The sequence below is a fragment of the Trachemys scripta genome, chromosome 4 (assembly GCF_013100865.1).
Source record: "Trachemys scripta elegans isolate TJP31775 chromosome 4, CAS_Tse_1.0, whole genome shotgun sequence".
Taxonomy (NCBI): Eukaryota; Metazoa; Chordata; order Testudines; family Emydidae; genus Trachemys; species Trachemys scripta.
Window position 1 is genome coordinate 79,290,379 of NC_048301.1, and position 25,049 is coordinate 79,315,427.

Consider the following 25,049-nt stretch of genomic DNA (forward strand, 5'->3'; position numbering starts at 1 on the left):
GTGTAAGTGAAGCAAGAGCACTGGGACCTCTCAGTCACCAAGGAAAAAGTCCCAAGACCCCAGAGTTTGGTTCATTTCCTTCCCACTGGGACAGCTTGACCCCCTTCCATCTGTTTGCTCAGGAAACTCAAGCCACAATGCCTAATATTCAGTTTAGTTCATTTTCATGTCCAGCTTCCCCACATGAACACACACAACTCCTTCCCCAACCTCATCATGCCGACTGGTTTTCTTCTTTTCAGGGGCAATATGAATTGGTGGCTGTGAGATGTGTATGCATGGGTGAGAGACAGATAGAAGGAGAAAAAAAGAAAGGAAATTCCCTACCTGTAGAACCAGCAGCATCTGGACAATGGAAGCTGGGAGCTTTGTTTGGACTAGAGGAAGAATCTCTTCCAACTTCAGCTTTAATAAGACCAAGTCTCTGAAGCCGAGCAGGGCAATCTGGCGGATAGTTAATTCCTGACCCTGAAAAAATACAATTTGGAAATGTGTGTGTGCATAATGCGCACACGCACACCCACACACACCCAAAGCCTGTCTTGCAAATTATTGTTGTGTTCTGTTATGGTAGAGCACCCATCCGCTGCTCAGCCTCATGATTCCTTATACTGTTGAGTAGCCTATTTAGAGAGCACCTTTCCTGCCCCATTTCTAATCTATGAGTGACAGTTATGCAAAAAATGAGCCATGATCTCAGCAGAAAATGACACTTAAGCTTTATACAGGGTAAAACGGATTTATTTGGGTTTAGACCCCATTGGGAGTTGGGCATCTGAGTGCTAAAGACAAGCACACTTCTGTGAGATGTTTTCAGGTAAACTTGCAGCTTTGGGGCAAGTGATTCAGACCCTGGGTCTGTGTTGGAGCAGACGGGAGTGTCTGGCTCAGCAAGACAGGGTGCTGGAGTCCTGAGCTGTCAGGGAACACGGGAACGGGGTAGTCTTGGTACATTGGGTGGCAGCTCCCAACGGGGTTTCTGTGATCCAACCCGTCACAGTGTTAGTTACCAGAAATCACTTCCATATGATGGAGGTTCGGTAGCTTATGGTTGAAGGGCTCAGTTACATTCCAAGTGGACACTTTTCCCCATCACAAAAGCCACTACTATACCCTTAATGGCATTTGAAGTAAAAAAGTCACAGGCTGAATGGGTCCGAAAACTGACGGGACCCTCTCACTAAAAGACATGATTCCTCCAGAACAGTGCCACATGTGTGGATCAATACAGTTCCTTTCTGCAGGGAAAGGAGGCTGTTCTTGTTACTAAGGTACTGGACTCAGAGTCCAGTGATCTGGATTCAGTCCCCAGATCCACCACCAATTCCCTGTGTGATTGTGGCAAGTCACTCTGTGCCTCAGTTCTTCATCTGTAAAATGAGAATAGTGCTTCCCTAACTCAAAAGGGAGTGGCAAGGAGATGTTTATGAGGTTCTCCGATACTACTGGGATGTATGCCTTAGGAAAATGTAAAAATAAATAAAATACAAAGGATCTAGATTTCCTTCATAACGTTTACTTTAAAAATTCACAAAGTTCTACAGTAACTTTTGTTCAGTTTCTCGTTATTGAGACACCATATAGCAGCAAAGAGATTTTTCCTGGAGCCATTAGTGGAAAAGGGTGTCACCACTAAGCAACACAGTATCACTTTTTCTGTAGCCAGGAGAGCTGTTAAAATACAAGGAGAGCAGAAGCAACTCCCAATAAAATGGAAAGAAAGATTCTTCTCCTCAAGGAATTTAGTACATTAAAAACCAGGTTTCGGCATCTCACCCTGCTAGACTAGGTCACTCCATGTCTCCAGAATATGTACGCACATGAACATGCGCGCGCACACACACATAGCACAAAGAGTAAAAAGACTTCTCAGTTGCACAATTTCACCTGTACCCCACCCCCCCAAACACACATACCTTCTAGCATCTGCAGCAAGTACAGCCAGGAGAGAGTAAAAACAAATATATTGGACGGTTAGCAATCATCTTTAGATAAGTTCTCTCGGCCACTTTTAGGAAATGCCAACTTTAATCATTAGGAAAGGGCAACCTTCAAATTTCAACTGCTGACTTTCAAGCGATAAAAGGAAAAATCGAATATATCTTGAGTCTGGTTCTCCAGGAGCAGAGACAGACCAAATGGGAAGGCCTAACATTTCTAAGAATTTCATTCTACACAGATGATGTGTTTTTGGTGCCTTTTCAGACCCCTCCCTCCACCGCCTCCCTCACGACAGGTGAGAAGTTATAAACATGCTCATTTGTCAATAGCTCCTCAACAATTAGGATTGCTGGTGCTGGAAATCCTGACCTAAACTATTATTATTTGTATTACCGTAGTGCCTAGGAGCCCTAAGTCATGAGCCAGGACCCCACAGTGCTAGGCACTGTACAAAGAGAACAAAAAGACAGTCCCTGCCCCCAAATGGTTTACAATCTAAGCAAATTAAAGAAGTAAAATATAGGTTTAAAATCTAAACTCCTTCAGGAATGCGACACTTGGCTGCTTAGCCTTGTAAGCGGGACTTAGAGAGAAACCAGAGTGATGTTACTTTGCAGGTACTGTATATGTCCACTCATCACGAAAGCATCCAAGACCCAGGGAGACATTTTCAAAGGTACAAATGACAATTAGGTGCCTAACTTCCGATTAAAGTCAATGGGAGTTAGAAATCTTTCATATGCGCCTTTACAAATTTCTCCCCTTGACTAGACGCAGGATTTGCCCCAGTGCCAGCCAGACATTGGAATAGCTGTGCCAGTGCTATCCTCTAATGCAGACAGGCAAAGCCACTACTTGCAGTGATGGAGCTATAGCTACTGCAATGACTAAAGAACTAATGACGATAATTGGGACAAATCCTCGGTCTAGACAAGGCCCAAGTACAGTCCGGTTGTATCAGTGCTTAAGCACTGTTTAAACTCCACCACAGACAGGCTCCTAACAGCCAGAGAGGACAGGACCAAACAGGATTCAAAACATTGCACTCTACTTTAAGTTACCTAGTTTATCACACTAGTTACATTTACATAATTCACTAGGACAAACTTCACTAGGAGCCCATTTGGCCCAAACCATGGTTTAAAGTTTTTAAAACCTGTTTAGCCAGCAGAGATGGAGCCTTAATTGCTGCAGGGAGAGAAGGGAAGCACCAAGGGACCATTAAGCAGGTACTGTTGTTGCATTCCCTCCCCATCTCCCAGACTATATGTTAATCAGGTTTACCTGGACAGGGTAGAATATCGCCTGGAGTGTGGGAAGGGTCTCTGTGAAGAAGTGATCCCAGATTTCAGACAGGATATCAATGCGATCCTCACCTAAAAGCACAGGAATTTGGAGGGAGAAAAACCCTTTAGCAATTAGGACACTACAGTCAGATTCAAATGTCCCAGTGCTCTTTACCTTTCTAGGTGAGCATCACAAACCCGCCTCATTTAGCGTCTCCTACCCCAAAGTAGACAAGTCTTGGCAGCTTTAGCTGAGTTTTGCTTGGTATTTGTTCACAGCAAAGAAGTGAAGGGGCATAAATCTATGATCAGAAACAGCGGAGTCCCTCCCAGCTCTAAGAACACAGTTCCACATGAAAGTAAAACAGCCCAATTAAAGTAAAAGGGTGATGCTGCTCCTTAGGCAATAGGGTCTATCTCCACTGGCCAAGTATGTTGCGATTAAAAAGCACCTAATAAACATTAAGCTGATATTCCAGTATGGTCTCACTGAGCAGCTATGAATGAAGCAGACAGGAGAGAGCCCAGAGGCTGAAGTCAGGGAGCCAATGCTGTACAGATACCTCTTTAACCAGCTAGATTAATTCTGAGATTCTCCCTGCCCCAAACATAGATCTAGAAGTCACAGAACAAACCCACCCGCACACCGGTTGTAACAAGCCACAAAGCCATAATGAGAAGAGTGCCTAGCGAAGTTTTAAACTTGGCAACTCACAAGGTTCAACTGCTCCCATTGTATCCAGCCAGCCACAACAAAAGCTTCAACTATCACAAGGTGATGTATAAATGATCATGCAGTGGGGACATTTGGTCATTTAGATGGAATATTTTTTAATTAACTCATGAATAAACTCAATTCACAAAGCTTCTTGTGTTTCTAAAAAGTTAGGCTGAGATTTCCAAGCTGCCTAGTGGATTTGGACATCCAGTTTCCCATCCCCTAGTCCAGGCTTTTATATGGAGAAAAACAATTGTTGTGGCACAGGTGGGCCACAGAGTTTTTATTGCATGCTGGGGAGGGCCGGGGAGGGTCTTAGAAAGTAAAAGGTTGAGAAACCCTGCCCTAAGCAGCTTGGAAATCTCAGTTTTAAACTTGTGTGTAGCAGTTATATCAGTTCCTCACAGAGGGACTTATATTTAAGTTGCCTCTCTTTAAGTTGCATCTCACAAGAATATTATTTACCTGTACTGAAATGTTTTCCAAATGCAGGAAAATTCCAAAGACTTGCAGTTTTCATGTTTACTACCGATTGTTTCCCCTAGCATGACTGTAACACACCTTACTTGTGATCTAAGCCATCAGAAAGAGAACGTGCAACCATAGGACCTGATTCTGCAAGCTTTATCTCCCAGGAGTAAAGGCCCTATTGACTTCAACAGATTACAGGATCAGGTCCTATGTCTGCTTTTTAATCCCAACTGCAAGAATACACCAAAAAATTCATCCATCAGCCCTGATGGAGCCATGCTTTATTCACACTGTCAATAATGACAGGGAAGAGAGAAGGAGGACCCCGCTAAGCACTGAGGATAGGATGGAGATTAAAGATAATCTAGGTATGGCCCAACCTAACCGAATACTTTGCTTCAGTTTTCAATAAGGGTAATGAGGAGCGTGGAGGCAGTGTCAGGGTGGCTAATGCGAACAAGGATATGAAAGTAGAAATTACCACATCCGAGGTGGAAGCCATTCTCAAACAGCTTAATAGGATCAAATCGGGGGACGCAGATAATCTCCATTCAAGAATATTAAAGGAACTGCACATGAAACTGCAAACCCAATAGCAAGAATTTTTAATGAATCGGTAAACATGGGAGTAGTATCCTATGCCTGGAGAATTGCAAACATAGTATCTGTATTTAAGAAAGGGGAAAAAAGTGATCTGGCAAACTACGGGCCCGTTATTTTTACCTCAATTGTATGAAAGGTCTTAGAACAAATTTTGAAAGACAGAGTAGATAAGGACATAGAGGTAAACAGTAATTGGGATAAAATACTAAATGTTTTTGCAAAAAGTAGATCATGCCACACCACCCTGATCTCCTTCTTTGAGAAGATAACAGATTTGTTGGATAAAGGAAATGCAGTAAAGATTTCAGTACAGTTGCACATGGGAAATTAATAGTTAAACTGAAGAAAATGGAGATTAAAATGAGAATCAAAAAGTGGAAAGAAACTTGTTTAAGGGGAGACTACAAGGTCATGATGAAAGGTGAACTATCAGGCTGGAGGGAGGTTACTAGTAGAGTTACTCAATGATCAGTCGTGGGACCAATCTTATTTAATATTTACATTAAATGACTTTGGCACAAAATGTAGAAATGTGCTAATAAAATTTGTGGATGACACGAAGTTGAGAGGTATTGCCAGTACAGAGGAGGACCGGACTATCATACAAGAAGATTTGGACAACCTTGAAAACTGAACTAATAGGAATGGGATGAAATTTAATACTGCAATAGTGAATTTAGGGACTACCACAAGAATTTTTGCTATAAGCCGAGGATGTATCAGTTGAAAGCGAAAGAGGAGGAGAAAGACCTGGGTGTATGAGCCACCAATGTGATGCAACCATGAAAAAAACCAATGTAATCCTAGGATGCATTAGGCAAGGTATTTCCAGTAGAGATAGAGAAGTGTTATTACCATTATACAAGGTAGTAGTGAGACCTCATCTGGAATACTGCGTGCAGCTCTGGTCTCCTGTGTTTAAGAAGGATTAATTCAAACTGGAACAGGTTCAGAGAGGGCTACTAGGGTGATCAGAGGAATGGAGAACTTGCTTAATGAAAGGAGACTTAAGGAGCTAGGCTTGTTTAGCCTAACAAAAAGGAGGCCGATGGAAGATATGAATGCGCTTTATAAATACATCAGAGGGAAACACCAGGGAGGGAGAGGAGTTACTTAAGTTAAGGGCCAATGTTGGCACAAGAACAAAGGTATATAAACTGGCCTTCAATAAGTTTTAGCTTGAAACTAGATGTAGGCCATGTCTACACTAGCAAACTTACAGCAGCACGGCTGTAGCGATGCAGCTGCACTGCTGTAAGATCGCTCATGTAGCCGCTCTATGCCAATGGGAGAGAGCTCTCCTGTCGACATAATTAAACTGCCTAAACGAGCAGTGGTAGCTGTGTCAGCGGGAGAAGCTCTCCTGTTGACATAGCGCTGTGCATACGCGCTCTTATGGCAGCAAAATTTATGTCATTCAGGGCAACATAAGTTTTGTCTACATAAGTGACAGTGTAGACATGACCACTCTTCTAACTATCAGAACAGTGAAGTTTTGGATCAGCTTTCCAAGAAAAGTAGTGGGGGCAAAAAACCTAATTTTTTTTCAAGTTTGATAAAAGGGATAGTATGATGAATTGCCTACAGTGGCACGTGGGCCACCTGTGACTGCTATTAACAAATATCTGCAATGGCCGGAGATGGGATGCTAGATGGGGAGGGCTCTGAGTTACTACAGAGAATTCTGTCCCAGGTGTCTCTCTGGCGGGTCTTGCCCACATGCTCAGGGTCTAATAGCCATATTTGGGGTCGGAAAGGAATTTCCTCCCAGATCAGATTGGCAGACACCGGAGGTAGGAGGGAAGAGGGAGGGGATGTTTGCCTCCCTGTCAGCATGGGGCACAGGTCACTTGCAGGTTTGAACTAGAGTAAACAGTGGATTCTCTGTAACTTGAAGTCTTTAAATTAAGATTTGAGGATTTCAGTAACTCAGCCAAAAGTTTTGGGCCTAATACAGGATGGGTGGGTGAGGTTCTGTGGCCGGCGATGTGCAGGAGGTCAGACTAGATGATCATAATGGCCCTTTCTGTCCTTAATGTCTATGAGTGTGTGGATAGGTTTTAGGATCCCCCTCCTATCTGTCTCAGGGCTGAGCTGTTGCAATGCGTGGGAATGGAAATAAAAGGAAAGGTAATCTTTAGCACGGGGAAGTGGTGTATTTGTGCAAGAGATCATAAATCCTACAGAAATTTGAAGTGCTGCATTAAGAGCAGAAGTTCTGATTAAGACAAACATGCATTAAAAATGTTGCTGCTCTCTGCAGCATGGGCATTACTTTGACTCAGAGCTGGGAAAGGAGCTCTCTTTTTGGAAGTCAAAGCTAACTGGGAAGTGGGCACAAGTGGCTCTTGTTGCAGTGACCACAAGCAAGATTCTCTGGAACAAAGCGATAAATTTATGAAAGAACGGGGAAGAAAAAAAAAATCAATGCTTGGAAATTCCATGAATCATCTGGCTCCTAACTGCATCACAGTGATCTTAGCTCCTGTAAGCACCATGTTTACAATGCCACCTCAGACAAATGAAAGGGCAGCAGGAAGGCCCTTGTCTGTCTAGCTGGAACATCTTTCCCAAGCAATCAGCAGCCACATGCTGGCACCTTTGTTTCATTTTAACATGATGATGGATGACTCACAAACCCGCTGCCAACGGGAGCTGTATGTTTTAATCTGCATCACAAATTGGGACAGTTTTACAAGGGGTTTTTTGTCTGTTTGTTTTAGAGTTTTGTTAACTGGCCAGTGTTTGTTCTTTAGAAAGCGGAGGGGTTGGTAAAAGCAAGACAGAGATTCCTGTTTCGGATACTGAGTGCAGCACACCCTTGGGACTAGTCTACACTAGCAGAGCTACAGCAGCGCAGCTGCACCAATGCACTGTAGTTCGTCTGGTAGACAAGTATCGGGGGTAGCCGTGTTAGTCTGTATCTACAAAATACTCCTTGTTGTTTTCGTCTGGTAGAGACACCCTATGCCAATGGGAGAGAATTCTCCCCTCGACCGTGAGTAGCAATGCCATCAGGAGAAGCTCTCCCGCCAACATAGTGGTGTCTACACTAGGTTGGTGTAACTTACATCATTTGGGAGATGGCTTATTCACATCCCTGAGCGACGTGAGTTATACCGACACAAGTGGTCGTGTCTACAAGCCCTTAGATATAGTGTGCAGACTCCATTCCTCCCATATTCTCCTTTACAGGACTGCAACAAACAAGTGGGCAGTAAGTCAAACGGAAGGTGGCCCCTGTAAGGAGGAGGTTAGCAAACCCTGCGGCTCCTGCACGCTGGGATTACTGACCTGCTCACTGGCAACACAGGGGTTGAGATATCAGGTTAAAAGAAAGCAGTGCTAAGGAATCCAGCAGTGCAAGAGTATGTGTCTTTATTGGCATTTAATGACCCAGAAAAAGCGGGTCAATGGGGAAGCTGGCTTGCTGATGATCAGAGGCTACAAAACTGGGTCAGCAAATGGCAATCTAGTTTTCAAGAGCCAGAGCTGCACAAGTCAATTAGGCAAAAGTGACTTATCACCAAAGCTCAACCCTAACAGCCGCTGTCCCACTGTTCTCCCCCCACCAGACCTTCAGGTGCAACTGGAGCATGACACTGTGGGGCCAGCAGTTTGAATGGCCACTAGCTCTTCACATATGGAGAGTTTGAGTCCTAATGGGGTTTCATCCCCATCCTGGTGAAACACACACTCATTCTAGTACATTTGTTGAGGGCTTTCAACAGAACAAAGCTATGATATTAGTGGTACCAAGGTTATGGTCACAAGACTCATGAGTTCAGGCCTTTCTGCACAGTTTCAAACCATCTTAAGAAATAAGGCAAAAGCCTGTAGGGGCTTAACACTGTTTAAAAGCAGGGAAACAAGATTCACATCAAGGATTGGCACCATTTGGAAACTGGGTTTAAATTACACTGCAGAACCATGTGTGAGTCTTCCTGGTGAAGAGAGGGGCTGATGGAAAAGCCTCAGTCATGCTTCTGACTCAACAAGATCCAACATCCCTCAAGTAACATACAAGCTGCAGTACAATGTAGTTCCCAGAGGGGTAGCATGGATATGTTAAACTCATTCAGCTGTATGCTAGCTTGAACTGGGCTTAGTCAGTGCATGTGATCTCAGTTGCATAGAAGGGGCCTTAGAATTTCCAGTCGTGTGAATCATTCGAAGATGATGGGGTTATGACAGATGAATCTCAGCTGTCCAATCATCAAAGGCTGACTCACAAGGGCCCTCCAGGACCCCATTCCAAAACAGTCTCTCTATACTTGCCTTCGCACAGCTTAACCTTCTCCTCTATGAACAGCAAGCCCTTCGCAAGGAGCTGGTTCTGCCAAGAGAGAAGAGAGAGACATGCATTTGCTTTTCCCAAGACTTAAAATAAATTGTGAAGACAGTTTTATTGCTGTTATTTGCTTGACATGCAGGTGTCGAAAGTTCAGTCAGAGCACTCCCAGCCCTAACACTGGACTTAGGCACCTTAAGAATCTCACACAGGGTATTAACCCCTACCTAGCCTACAGCTATTTTTGCAGAACAACAGGTGCAGCAGAAACATGGAGCATTTCACAAAACACTGGACTTTCAGGTGAACTGAAGGATGAGCTTGTTTTAGGCCACAAGACTGGGAATCAGGAGAATCAGGTAGGTCTCTTCCTGGGACTGCCACAGCTTTCCCATGTGCCCTTGGGAAAAGCCATTTAGGGCAGATTTACCCAAGTATTTAGGCACCTAAAGATGCATCTAGGCACCTGAATTTACAAAGGTGCCTAATCTTCTTAGGCACTTCTGTAAATCCCAGTAAGCACCTAGTTGCATCTTTAGGTGCCTAAATGCCTTTGCAAATCCAGCCTTAGACTGTCTGTGGCTCAGTTTCCACATCTGTAAAAAGGTTAACACTTACCAACCTGCTAGCACTGTTGTGGGAAGAAAATCAGTTATTCTGAAATGATTTGAGATTCTTGGATGGAAGAGCTAGAGATGGGTAATGTACATATTCTCATCTCAGAAAGGTTGGACCCTACCACAGGCATTGCATCAATAGAGAATGTGCCTCCTGCTCATGGGAAATGCTGTACCATCAGAGCAAAATGGATATTCAGGAGGTATCTCTCTCTCCCACTGTACAAAAAGTGTGGTATCTACCAGGTTGTTGTTTCTTTTCATTGCCATAATATCCCCGAGAATCAGTTACTCTGAACAGGTAATTGTGTGGGAGTCACAACTTTCGTCCCCTATTCTCCTTTAACCAATGGGGAAGCAGTGCCAGTCTGAATGCCCAATGTACACTGTCCACACAATATTCTGTAACACAGAAGCAGCCTTTAGACCAGCAGGAGTCACAGGCCTCCATAGCACATAGCCATCCCTACGCTGCCAAGTGTTTGCACTGTAACTGTAAATGAAAAGTCAGAAGAGAAGCATTACCAAGTGTTAAATACTAGTTTGCCACAGGAGGTGTTATCTTCTGCCCACAAAGAAAGGCCCACAAACACCAGACAAACCACTGTGGAACATCAGAGGACAAAGACTTTGTTGATTGCCCCCACACACATACACACATGAAGAGGAAAAGTGCATGAGGACTCATCCCATCAGCTTGAACTCTGCTGCTTGGACCCTGAGGAACAAGGATTACTAAGCATAAGCAAAGGATTGCCAGTGCTTGGCCTGAGTAGCTCTAAAGGACATACAGAGCTTGCTCATTATAGAAGCTTCTACCATCTTTTGAAATCCAAGACTAACTTGCGTGTGTGTGTGTGTGTATATATATATGTTTATCTTCTTTAACCTTGTAAATAACTATTTTCTTTTTCTTAGCTAACAAATCTTTAGTTAGTTTATTATAGGATTGGCTACAAGTGTTGTCTTTGGTATAAAAATCTAAAGTGCAATTGACCTGGGGTAAGTGACAGGTCCTTTGGGACTGGGAGCAACCTGAATATTAATGTGATTGTTGCTGTAAGAGACCATCTATCTGCATGCACTAGACTTAAGAATTTATCCATGTAGGTGCGTGTGTGAGTTAAATCTGACCCCTCAATGTTGCCAAGGTCAGCAAGACCCCAAAGTTCCCAGCTAAGCAAATCAGTCGTTGAATTCAAAACAGCAAGAGGCTCCTTCTGCCCTGGAATCTTATGCAATTAAAGCTTAGCACTGACATGCTACATTGATAGGTGCCCTAGAAATACGTGAGATTAAAAAGCAACCTTCTTCCTTTGGCATCTTTACTTTAGTCTGAAATCTTGGCAAAGAGCCTTTAAGAAAGAGAACAGCTCCAGTAACTTGATTTGGGGCTGTCCCATACGCAACTCACCTAGAAAGGTTCCCCAAATACACAGAAAGGGCCAAAATCTGCCTTCAAGTCAATGATGTTGCAAGGAAGGCAAGTCAAGACAGAATTTGTTTCCAGGAATATACATTTGATGGAACCAGAGATGGTTAAGACATTTAGACTGGACAGCATGTATGGGAGCTGCAATGTGGATGGAGTGCTGGCTATTGCTGGCTTTCTAAAACCATGTTATCTGACCCTGTTCAAAGCAGCTCTAATTATTCCAGTACTTTGCCAAAATTGCCAACACTGGGGAAATCGGTGGCATAGAAAGGGCCAAAGATGTCATCAGAGATCAGAAATTCAAGCTGTCAAACTGGAAGCCATTCTCACAATGCCAAGAGCAGCTATTCTGCAATCATAGACTTGCCAGCACATTGCTTTTTCCTGTTGGCATCCACAAGCTTTTAACTAAGGTTAACGAGAATCATTTGTGCCTCATTTGCAAGCAGATTAAGGAATTCAAATGCATAGGCCCTTAGGGCTCCATTCCCCATGTACTAGTCCCTGCATGCAGGCAATTTCACATCCCTGGAACAAACAAGCAGGAGCTATCCAGATCAGTGTGGATGCAATGGTGTTAGGGGACTAGATAACAGCACTTTAGTCCACAGAAACAATTTATGGTTTGGGCATACATCATAGATGGCACATGTGTTTCTGCATCATGTACAGCCCTGCAAAGGTCAAAGGCTTTTGCATGATTTAGAAATGCAGTTACAATATGCTTTTTAGTAGGGTCAGATAACACAGTGCTTTGAATGCCAGCAGCAGATGTCACCCCATCCATGCTACAGCTCCAAAGGTTGCTAACTAGGATGAGTCAAGCATTTTCCACTAAAACTTTTTTCCAGTGGATAATTTGGGGTTTGTGAGAACAGGTTTACACTTAAACCACTTTAGTAAAGTCGTTATTACGCCAACAGGAAAGCCTCTCCCATCAGCATAGTTAATTCACCTCCACGAGAGGCAGCAGCTATGTCGATGGGAGAAGCCCGCCAGTCGAAATAGCAGTGTCTATACCAGGGTCTAGGTCAGTATAAGTGCGTCACTCGGGGGGGGGAGGGGGGATTTTTTAATTCCCTGAGCGATGTACTTATAGAAATGTAAGTTTGTACTATAGACCTGGCCTGACTAAACTAAGGTTTTTGCAAACAGGGTCTGCTTTCTGTGAAAAATTTCAACTTTCTGATTTGTTTTTTTGACAAAATGTCAAACATTTCTGCAGAAAATCCCACCCCCTATTTTCCAACCTGCTCTATAGTGGAGACGAACCTTCTGCCCACAAAGCTTCAGGCTTCCTACATTGCAAATACTGGTGGAGCTTTAATTGACTCAAAATTTCCTAAGGGTGAAGACAGGTCCTTTGAGAGACACATTCACTTTTCTGGGTACATCACTACAGATTTTGGATGCAGTTGTAGCCATGTTGGGATCAGGATCTGAGAGAGACAAGGTGGGTGAGATAATAGCTTTTATTGGACCAGCTTCTGTTGGTGAGAGAGATAGAGAGACAAGCTTTCGAGTCACACAGAGCAAGGGGCACTGGAACGGGGGGGCCACAGGGTCATGGATCCATCACTTTTTACCGACCACAAGGGTGAGCAATGGGGGGGGGGGACAGGGGCAGAGGGGAGTGAGCAGGAGCGGGTCTTGGGGGGAAGTGGCGGCATGAGGATGGGGCCTTTGGGGGGGAAGGGGCAGCGCAGGGGCAGGGCTTCAGGGGGAAGGGGCATCAAGGGGGGGCAGGGCCACAGTTCGGGCACCGGTGCCCCCCATGTTCCCCTGCTTTTAGGGAGCTTCCATCGCTCCTGCACAGAACTCTTCTATCGGTCTGGGAGAGGTACTGAGAGTATCACAGCTAAATACAAGACTGAACAGATAGTTAAGCATAGGTAGTTAGCACATATTCTAAGGGACAACTCAAGGTGAAGTGACACAGAAGTTCGTCCAATAAAAGATATTACCTCACCCACCTCATCTCTCTACAGATTTTGGATTAATTTAGCAGAACAGGTTTTTCTGTTGATTAATCCAGGAGCTGCTTTGCTTTACTGCCAAAAGACACCAAGATTGGAAACATTGAATTTAAGCTTCTCCTCCCAAGATCAAGCACTCAGCCAGATATATTTGCATTTAAAAAAATCCAACAATGTAGTCTGCTGAGGAATGAATACACTCTAACAAATACAGAATGAAGCAAAGGTTTGCACCAGACCTTATCTAGATTACAGGTCTCATTACTGCTTTATCCCCGGTTGCTATAGGCTACATAGAGGGATATAGCCTAGGGAAAAATAATCTGATACAACTACAAGCAGATCATAGAATATCAGGGTTGGAAGGGACCTCAGGAGGTAATCTAATCTAATCCAACCCTCTGCTCAAAGCAGGACCAATCCCCAGACAGATTTTTACCCCAGTTCCCTAAATGGCCCCCTCAAGGATTGAGCTCACAACCCTCAAACCACTGAGCTATCCCTCCCCCCATAAAGCTGCATACACACCAAGCAAGCTTGAAGGACACACGTCTATATGAAAGGGAGCTACATTGCCCACCCACCTTCTTCCCACTTGCTATTATAGAAGAATTGTATGCTTGGGTACGAGATTATTCCCCTTCTGAGTCAACTTTCTCCTGGATCCCATAGTGAAATCTTAACCTTACAGTCAGAGCATCACAAGTTGCTGTAGGTCTAGTGATGGGTGCCACAAACATTGTATTACTACTTCACTGTGTGAAGAGGAGATGGACTGTGAAGGAACAAGACCCTAGATTAACCCCCAAACAGTTAGCAAACGTGGCCCAAGTAAGTTTGGGAAGGTGTGTGTTTGATAGCAGATACAAACAAATGGATGTATGAAGTCTGATAGGATGAGCACTCCTATGTTTTTATAATGCATATAAAATCACAGTAACTCTGTTACAGGTCTGTGGCTGAAAGGAGCATCTGAGAGGGCCAACAATCCCAGCCAAGTCAACTCAGATCTTTCTCCTCAAGGAAGATGAGCGCAATACATTTTCCAGTGAGTGAGTCAGAGAGACAGACAGAGACAGAAAGAGCGCATGCACGTGTGGGGGCAGGTGTGTGGCAGGGGGGCTCTTTGGATAAAGCCTCAAACACTGAGTCCTGTCTGCTCTGTATGGACATTGTTGGACTAGAAAGTTCCCAAAGGGAGTCACATGCCCATCAGTAAAATGCAGTCACTTGGTGGGTGACAGCTTCTTTGTCCAAGTGACAAAGCACGGAAGTTTTTTTTCTTCTGTACGTTAATGAAGCAAACCTCTCCAATTGTATCTGGAGGGTGAATTTTAAGTAGGCAGAATGCAATTACCTGAGCTGGAAATTGGCCAGGATGCTACAGTTAACACCCCAAATCTTACGAAAAGAAGCAGGGGAATCTTTAGCCATCACAAGCAGTTTCACATCTTGTCTGGAAGAGGGATATGCCTGTGGCCACCTTCCCGAAGTTCAAAAGGGGGTGGAGGAATTCTCCAACTAACCAAAGAAAGCAATTAACATTCTTCAACATGCCTCTCTTCTTCTTTACAAAAGAAAATACACACACACACACACAAAAAATCAGAAACGACTTCAATATTCTTTTCCCTTCACATTTCAGCACTAGAGATGTCCTGTATTTCTAAAAAATATACTCACCAAGGACAAACAACTGTTCAAAATAGAAAGTCTCATTTCCTTATCAAATTCAAAAAATTGAGCCTGTTTCACTGAATATTTTTTACATCATATTTCTTAATTTCTTTAGCCCAACACAAGCTCCATCTCTGATCAATTTGCACAGGTCTTGCTTTGAACAGGTAGCTCTGGCATCAAATTTTGCAAGGAAACGGACATCTGAGGGACAAGTGTCACCTAAAATTGTGTTCCCAGAATTTTTCAGAAAGACATTTGCCAGTTCTGTACAGCTCCAGATTGTAGATGCACATCTTCCCACTTGTAAGAGTTGCTTTAAAACCACAATTGGGCCTTAGTTGCAGAGTTCAGCCCTGAAACTCCCCAAAATTTAGCTAGGTGGGTGGATATGGGAGTTTATTTTGGCCCAATAGACAGAATAAGCCACAACATTCAGAAGCAGAAGAGATACCTGTGACATACCAGGGCACAATCCAGACTATTTGGGGCTGTGTAACCCCTGCCCTGCAACCTTGGGTGCCTCATAATGCCTTGCAGTAGAAGCTCCCACCTGGGCCGCTCACAAACAACATTCCAGCATGTAAGCCACACCAGAGTGTCTGTGTGTAACTGCACTCTGGCAGCTACAACCTGGCTCTGACCAGCCTTGGTTATACTGCAGAGTGACCCCAACACACCCCAATCCCAGATCTTCCCCCAGAAATGTATATCCTGTACTGCCCAGCCCTCTCCTGGACAGTACAAATATATTAATTCCGTTATTATAAATAGTGTGCCCAGACCTCCAGCTTCAACACACTGGATTAGATAAAAAGTAAAACAAGTTTATTAACTACAAAGAAAGATTTTAAGTGAGTACAAGTAATGAGGCATAAAAGTCAGAAACGGGTGCAAGAAAAATAAAGGTAAAATGCTTACTAGTAACTACTTAAGAAACGATCTTAGCTGCAAACTTTCTCACCACTTGCTTCCAGCAAAGTTACTGACCGAACTCTTTAGGGGACCAAGGTCCAATAGCTGTTTCCTTTGGTCTTCTCAGATGCACAGACTGATTTGGGCAGGGAGAGGGAGCGGGGGTGCCTTGGGGTTTTTGTCCCTTCTTTTTACTATTTTAGTCCCCCTCTTGAAAAACATTTCCAGCTGAGACCCAGGAGACAAAGACTCTATGTGGAAGGATGTTCCCTGCAAGTTTTTTCACCCCTTTGAACTTCCTTTGTTTTCCCTTCCTGCATGATTACTCTGTTTACTGCTTAAATGCAAATTAAGGCAAGCACACTCCTTCCTTTGTTTAGGACAGATCTGACTTCTGCTTGGGCAGGGCAGTGGGGTTTGGAACATGTGTTACCACCACCATACAGGGAAATCTTGTAACTTCACATACAATGTTGCCACACATATTTTACCAGAACAATACTGACCAGCAAATTAGAAGTTTTCAAATACCACCTTACAAGGCATACCTTGTACAAAAAGATTATTACAATAGTGTGTAGGGTATGAATACAGGGCTGTATTCTGTCACACCTTTCACCTTTGTATGTCACAATGCCTCAAAAATACAAAGCAGTTTAGATCTGGGGGCTTGGGCAAGCCTTTCACTACTTTTAATGCAAAGAAATTGGAAGGAGGCTTTACAGGCAGACAAAGCGAGAAAGTGACTGAGGCCATGTCTGCACAGCTATGGCGCCAGAACGATGCCACTGCAGTGCCCTAGCGTGGACGTTTCCTACAGTGGGTTGTTCCATCGCTGTAGGAACTCCACTTCCCCAAGTGACAGTAGCTAAGTCAACGGAAACATTTTTCAGTCAGCATAGCTGCATCTACATCAGGGATTAGATTGGCATAGATGGGTGCTCAGAGGTGTGAATTTTTCACATCCCTGAGTGCTGTAGCTATGTTGACCTAACATTTTGGCCTGGTCCCCACTAAGCCCCCACTTCGGACTAAGGTACGCAAATTCAGCTACGTTAATAACGTAGCTGAATTCGAAGTACCTTAGTCCGAACTTACCACGGGTCCAGACGCGGCAGGGAGGCTCCCCCGTCGATGCCGCGTACTCCTCTCGCCGAGCTGGAGTACCGGCGTCGATGGCGAGCACTTCTGGGATCGATCCGGGATCGATTTATCGCGTCTTAACCAGACGCAATAAATCGATGCCAGAACATCGATTGCCTGCCGCCGGACCCTCCGGTAAGTGTAGACATACCCTTTGATGTGTAAACCAGGCCTAAGTATGAGTAAAGAGGATAGAGTGTGTGCCAGGCAGAGTTACAGCCATTCACAAAGAGAGTGTTACTGTAAGAATCCAGCCCACAATGTTTCAGTGTTACAGCAGCTACAGGGAAAACAGACAACACTCCTGCCCACATATGGTTGCAATTCAGAGTTAAGTGACTAAGCAGGGCCCACAGTTTCATGTAAATTTTAGTGGCAATAACTAAAATTCAGAGTCCCTGCTGGTGAATCAGTCAGTTCCACAAAGGAGCTTTGGGCTAGACCTGCAAGGTGGTGAACACCTTCCACAGTCACCTGCACCATGCAGCACGGGGCCCTCTAGTAGGATCATATCCTACACACAGCCCATTGGGATTGCTTTGCCTATTAAGCCCCTCCAAGTTCAGAGGGCTGGACCAATATTAAGGAGTCTCTGGTGGAGCTGTCCCCCTAAGAGCCCAGCAGGGGAAAGTGCCAGGTGCAGGGGAAATTTTATTAGTCCTCTGGCTCGGCTCCTCAAGCCTTCAGCCTTATGCAGTTTTAACCCAATAGGCTGGGCGTAGGATAGAGGGGTCATGGCCATCAGCAGGTGAAAAAGCAGATTTGAGCTACAGAACATTTGGGCTAAAATCTTCTTCTTTCAAGAACTGGGTGGGATAGAGGAAGAGACGTGTTTTTTTTTAAGCACAGCTCTAGCATGAATTTGTCTATTTTCTTTGAAAATCTGGACACCCGAATGGGGATTTAGCTATTCCATCTATTGGTTATTTGCAAAGCTCTGTATATGCCTCAGCAAACTGGACCTAAACCTGGGTCAAGGTCTCTGGATTCTGCAACCCTCTGCTGCCACAGGCTTGAAAATTCAGCAGCAGCTTCATTTCAATTTTAAGAAATTGAGGTTTTGATTAAATTAAATATAAGAATTCAATCAGTACAGAATCCTATTACTGATTTTGATATCAAAGTCAATATATTTTATGTTGTCTCTATGCTTTCAGTACCACAGTTTTGTACTGCATGTAGATGTTGGAGGAAGCTGGAGGTTTTGGCAGCTGGGCAAGGAACGGCTGGGGTTTCCACACCTCAGAAGGACTCAGTTTGGGGTAAGCACATTAGCTGGGTATTTTGGCTAAAACGGTCAGCAGTTAAATACTTAACATTTACATTTTCCACCTCTAAATTTGAGAGTTAGCAACCCACTGGGATGTGAGAAGGAGCAATTCACCCCAGCCAAAGCTATCATGTCAGGCTGCCTGCAGACTCAGGTACATAATGTATCAATACACCTCTACCCCGATATAACGCGACCCGATATAACACGAATTCGGATATAACGCGGTAAAGCAGTGCTCCAGGGGGGCGGATCAAACCAAGTTCGATATAATGTGGTTTCGCCTATAACATGGTAAGATTTTTGGGCTCCCGAGGACAGCGTTATATCGAGGTAGAGGTATATGTCAATCTGCAATAGGTTTACATTTTTAAAGGCTTTCTTCACATCCATGAGGGCTAGCAAGATTATAACTGAAAATGTGGATTCAGAAACATTCAGCACAGGGTAGATCCCGCAGAAAATCAGAAGTGGCAGAATATACTGGGCGCTGGCTATTTGGTCTTTAAAAGCTCAAAAGTCACTTTCAGTAACATGGCTTATATCTCCTCTAAAGTTACTAAGGCAGCAGATTAGTAACACAAACCTCCTTCAGAATCAAACATTTGAATTTCCACTGAGATCTTTATATGAGTGGGTGCATTAGTCTGTTATAGTATGGTTTGGTTTAACTACAAGAGAGACTTGATAACACTGGGGCCATGGGGATTTTGAAGATAAAGTCTCCCTAGACTTCATTAGGACAATCTAAGAAATATGAAGATACCTACTAGCTCATTCCATTCTTGAAGATTCCATGAAGTGTAAGAACTGGAAATTTCCATGAGTGTTGGTGAAAATTACTTCTGAGCAACCAATTCAAGTGACTCACAAAGTTAGCTTTGTCTTAGCATCTGAACTATGTTCCATGGAAAAGTTCTTAACCTTCAATGGTTGAAACAAGTCTTTAAAAAATAATGTAAGAGCCAGCACTCAAACTATGGATAATATGATTTGACAATTATCTTAGCACTTACTAATAGTGTAGTGTACTCTTTAATGTAACAGGACGAAAAATGTTGAAGGCACTTTATAATTTTCAAACTTTGGAAGATTCAGGTAATTGTCCTACTTGCCACTAGAGTATTGCGCACATCATCTTGAGGGGAAAACAGATCTATCTTTGGGACAGAGAAGGGCAGGTTGTACATTTTAAACTCATAGACGTTAAGGCCAGAAGGACCATCATGATCATCTAGTCTGACCTCCTGCACATCACAGGCCACAGAATCTCACACCCCCTCCTGTAACAGGCCAATAACTTCCAGCTGAGTTACTGAGGTCCTCAAATCTTAATTTAAATGCTTCAAGTTACAGAGAATCCACCATTTATTCTAGTTTAAACCAGTAAGTGACCCAGGCAAAGGAAGGTGGAAAACAAAAAAAGAGAATTTTAGAGAACCTAATGAGAAAAGAGTTCTTCTCTGATAGAGAAATACCAACAAGATAGTTTGGTTAGTAACACGCAGACTGCCCCATTCTACTGCCTTGAGATCCATGGAAAGGGATGTCAACTTTTTATAGTCAATGATGTGCACTGTAAGTCTACTTTCACAAATACACCAGGGGAAGATAAATTGCTTCCTTCTTTAGTCTACATCTCATATTGCTTATCCTCTTATGGAATGCCTGCACTGAAGCTTTTTTGCATCAGTGTGAGCCAGACTGGGGCAAGTCACATTTTTAGCACTTGACTATACTAGAGGTAAAATTCTGGCCTTGTTGACTTCAATGGCAAAACATTCATCGTGTTAGGACTGGAGACGCTGCATGAATGTAGTTATACCAGTGCAACTCCCATCCCCTTCCCAACAACCTAAAATTAACTCAAGTGTAGACTAGCCCTTGCACTGCCAGCTCTTTGGGGTATGGACCATCATGTCTTCTGTATTTGTACAGTGCTGAGCATATATGGATCCCAATCCTGATTGTGGACTTAGAGGGCAATAATAGAATAATATCATTACTCTGCTGTTCTATCAAAGTGATATATTTTACAATTCTATCTGAGTTCCAGTGTTACTGATTGACAACCTTGGTGAAAGAATCCCCATATTATCCACAAAACAAGGCAAGGTTCCACTTACTAATATGACTTGGCCCTGAACTGGAGGCCCAGTCAATAAGGATGAGAGGGGATTTTAGTCTATATGGCCTATTCTATCATTGACTGTACTGCGGAGAGGTCGAGCAAGCATCAATTAATGTCACAGGTATCCATTTGGCCTAGACAGCGTTTGAACCTATGACCCATGCCTCTAGCCATCGAGTCATCCAGGACTTTTCTGATTGGCTTGCATAATGTAAGCACATCTTATTCAAAGTTAAAAAACAAAACTTGCTTCTTTCAGTATAGTCCAGGACATAGAACATTAAGAGCCAATCAATGCTTATATACTAGCACTTTATATTGTTCCTTCTAGCATGCATTGCTTCACACTTGTCCACACTGTGATAAAAAACCTGCAGCACTGAGTCTCCGAGCCCAGGTTAGCTGATTCAGGGGGCTCAGGCTGTGGGCCTATAAAATTGCAGTGTACAGGTTTGGGTGGGACCACAGGTTCTCACAGCCTGGGCTCCAGCCCAAACCCCAACACCAACCGTTCAATTTTATAGCCCTCCGAGCCCAAGCCATCTCACTTGGGCCAGCCATGGCCATAACACAGATCTTTTATCACAGTGGAGATGTACCTCAAGTGTACGTTTTCTCTTGTGTTGAAGTTTTTATATCAGGCCTGTCCATAATATCTGACCACCTGCATAGGCCCTTCTGGAGTCCTTCACAAATCTAAACAAATATAATGGTTTGCAATACTAAAAACAAAACAAAAAACCCCAAAGCCAGTTACAGTAATAGTGGATTTCCACTCAGACCAAACTCTTTGTAATATGGACTCACTGCATTACTGTCTCACTGCTGCTAGACTCTTGGCTCACATTCTAGGAAATGTCCTACCATTAAGTGAAGCAAAAGTTTTCTCCTTCCAGTAAAGAGGGTTGTGAAGATAGGGTCTGAAGAGATGAAACACAGCTGCCCACAACACGGGAGTTTATTTTTCACTCAACAGCGCTTTTTTTTTTTTTTTTTTTTTTTTTAAGTCATGCAATCTAATACTGAAAGGAAACAACACCAGTCAGTTATTTTTTTTACTACTGACACAGTGCACAAGCTACTTCAGCCACCTCAGGAAGTGGTGCAATTTTTTCTTCTCTTTTACTGGTAGAGAATAAAACCAACACTGAAATCCCTGTTGTTCTCAGCAGTCCTGCTCTTTTTTAAATAGCGCCACTGAATGATTGCAGTACTGAAACCATCAGCATGCCCCTGCACTCATCTCAAACACACTTTTATGTGGTTATGTCTGACCGCAGAAAATGACATTATTAGTTAAAGGTTGTTACATTTATGCACATTTGTGACTAATTACCTCTTCTCCGGGCTTTAGATTTTTGCTCCACCACAAACTGGAATTACATTTCTGGGATCCCCAGATAGTGATCAGACTAAATTCCTGCTGATAGGGTTGGTTAGGTTAAGGTTCCTCCACCCACCCCCCCGCCTCTAGCGAAGGAAACTTTCATCCACTATTTCTAAATATTTGGGGGGGGGGTTAAGTTACGCTCTGAGAAACTGAGCATCTGCATTGGAAACAGGAATTCCCATATCACATTAGTTTATCTAGTCCATGCTTTGCACTTATCTCAAAGGGTTCTCAAAGCACTTTATAAAAGGTGGGCATCAGCCCTAGTTTACAGAGGGGAAGTGATTTACTCAAGGCCATACATCAAATTATTGACAGAACCGGGAGTAGATTGCATTTTTTCCTGCCCCCTGCTCCACCCCTGCCCTCCAGTCCTGTGCTCTAACCACTAGAGACCACTGCCAACCCAAGGCAAAAAGAAACATCAGTGCAGCCAGTTCTCTATTAGAGAGCTCAGGAGAGGCATTTCCTTCCTGATCGCAGCAGGCGATCACATCACACACTGAAGCATGGGAGCTGGTCATTTTTATTTTACCATGTATAACGACAAATATTTTTGAATATCAGGCTATGCAGCCCTTAGTAAAAAAAAACAAACCAAATACTGTATTTGAGTCCATGAACCTGCATGGCAGAGAACACTGAATGCAGGCTACCTGCTTGTCAGAAGCGATTCTATTTATTTTTCTACATATGAAAAAGTTTTCAAGAGCAAACTAAAACAAAGAAAAAACTGAGCAACATTTAGTTATCTATTAAGGAACACGTCTTACCTGGAAATAATCTGTGATGAAGGATCCAAGTTCACTTTTCAGCAAACGTCTGAAAAGAAATGGAACATGAGTTATAAACTGGTTGCAAGTCATTTCTCACAGGCAGCGGTGTCATTTGCTATGGGGCAAAGGAGGCAGTTACCTCCTCGACATGGATTCACCCCACCAACCCCCAGACTTTACATAGGTCTATGGCACACCATTATGTCTTCCATTTTTTGTCCTTCCCCACCTTCCCCGGACCTTGCAGGATATAATATAATCACATATAATGTTCTATACTCTGACACAAATTTGCCTCCCACAGAATTTTTCTGAAATAACTCCTCCGCTCATACATAAATTTACACTGCCATCACCTCCACAGTCATACCAAAGACATCTTGATATGTGTAAGTGGAACACCATGAAGAAAGGCGAGAGTCATTCTGGTCAAAGGTAGATTCCCTTCATGTCTCTGCATACCTCCTATAATGCCAGTGGAGGTTATGTACAGACTAGGGAGGAATTCATCCTCTTCCCTAAAGTCCTGTATAGAAAGGCCTTACAACTAGAGGTAGCTGAAAAACATGGTTCCCTACTGCAGGAAAGATTTTTTTTTTAAAACAATAAACCATTTTCATTGTAGTCAACATTTTACCTGTTTTGTTTTAAACCACTTGACAAAATTTCTACGCAAAAAATTGTTTAATTTCAAATTTAGGGGATTTCCCCCACCCACAGTCTTCATTTGGAGAATGGAGGGTACAGGGGAAGTAAAGTGAGAGAAAGTTGTTACCCTTCCTTTAAACAAACCCCCCCCCACACACAATATTTCCAGTTGGGGAGGGGGGAAGTGTGGGGAAAGTTATTAAATTGAGAGACTGTTGTTGTCGGATTTTTTTAAAATGCTAATTTTTTTTTTACTAAATAGATTTTCAAACCAAACATGAGGGAGGGGTTGCAGCATGCCCAGAAGATTAGTACTGTAATGCCTATTTTACAGATGGGGATACTGAGGCACCAAGAGGTGACTGTGCACAAAGTAAGAACATAAGAATGGTCATACTGGGTCAGGCCAATGGCCTATCTAGCCCAGTATCCTGTCTTCTGACAGTGGCCAATGCCAGGTGCTTCCGAGGGAATGAACAGAACAGGACAATTACAGAGTGATCCATCCCATGTCATCCAGGCCCAGTGTCTGGCAGTCAGAGGTTTAGAGACACCCACAGCACGGGTTGTGTCCCTGACCATCTTGGCTAATAGCCGTTGATGAACCTATCCTCCATAAGCTTATCCTTTTTTTGAACCCAGTTATACTTTTGGCCTTTACAGCATCTCCTGGCAATGAGTTCCATAGGCTGACTGTGCATTGTGTGAAGAAGTACTTCCTTATGCTAGTTTTAAACCTGCTGCCTATTAATTTCACTGGATGACCTCTGGTTTGTGTGTTATGGGAAGGGTAAATAACACTTCCTTATTCACTTTCTCCACACCATTCATGAGAGGTCATATAGAAAGTCTCTAGTGGAACTAAGTTTAGAGTTAGAGAGATGTTTGACTCCCAGGTTCATGTTCAAAGCCCTAGACAATATTACCACTATTTTTACAGTCTTCAGAAAAAGTCAATTTTCATGATAAAATATTTCTTACATAAAATTATCTTTTGGTGCTTCAACCCTCTGACGATGTATAAAGGTCTCTACATAGGAACATGCGTATTATGTATATTATGCATTTCCCCTTAGATCTCTGCATATATGTACACACATGAGGGTCTTTTAGACGATAACAAAGGTCTGTAGAGTTTTCAGCATATGTACCTATCTCCCACTAATGCAAAGGGATGTGAGCGGGCGGGGAGGATATGCTACATGGGCTCAATGACAGGGAGAAAACACCACCATAATGCTGCATCAGGAGCGACTGGAACAGGACTGTATTTTGTCAGCCAGTTTAATTTGGCAATTTCGGGCATTTTGCAGGAGTGATTGCATTGCACAACACTAAAATTAAACATCCCTGTTTACCAGCAGAAACTTTCCTTAGAGGGTGGACAGAGCTGGAATAAGAGAGACTCAGACTCACTGTTAAGTTCTTTCTCTAGGGGACAGCAACTATAAGAAGGTTAGTCTTTTGGGGCCTGATTTTCAGAAGTGCTCCCACTGGCTTCAGCCAGATCACTGATGTGAAAAAAAGAGGATATTTGGCAGTGGACGCTGAATGAATCTGAGGACTCAGAGAGTGAAGCACTGGTGACAATTCCTCTCCCTTGCAACTGAAGGCTCTAGGCAGGGGGTCCCAAATTGTGGTACATGTACCACTGGTGGTACATGAGGCTGATGTTCCAGCCATTCACCTCACAACATTTTAAGAAGGTGAGACATGAACCAATACATTTTGGCACCTGCTGCGTTGAGGGAATTGTAACTG

At 43.4% G+C, this 25,049-nt stretch overlaps 1 protein-coding gene across 4 annotated transcripts in view; it reads right to left on the reverse strand.

Annotated features, from left to right (window-relative positions):
* Window positions 1-25,049, reverse strand: part of PRR5L (proline rich 5 like) — a 65,258-nt gene that overhangs the window by 16,385 nt on the left and 23,824 nt on the right. For 3 of the 4 annotated variants that reach the window (XM_034769668.1, XM_034769667.1, XM_034769666.1), the window contains 4 exons: window positions 22,638-22,686; window positions 9,298-9,355; window positions 3,226-3,317; window positions 328-468 (listed from right to left, as the gene is read on the reverse strand). In XM_034769668.1, the coding sequence (XP_034625559.1) occupies window positions 328-468; window positions 3,226-3,317; window positions 9,298-9,355; window positions 22,638-22,686 (340 nt within the window). The remainder of the gene's footprint in view (window positions 1-327; window positions 469-3,225; window positions 3,318-9,297; window positions 9,356-22,637; window positions 22,687-25,049) is intronic. The other variant, XM_034769669.1, reaches the window with a different exon arrangement.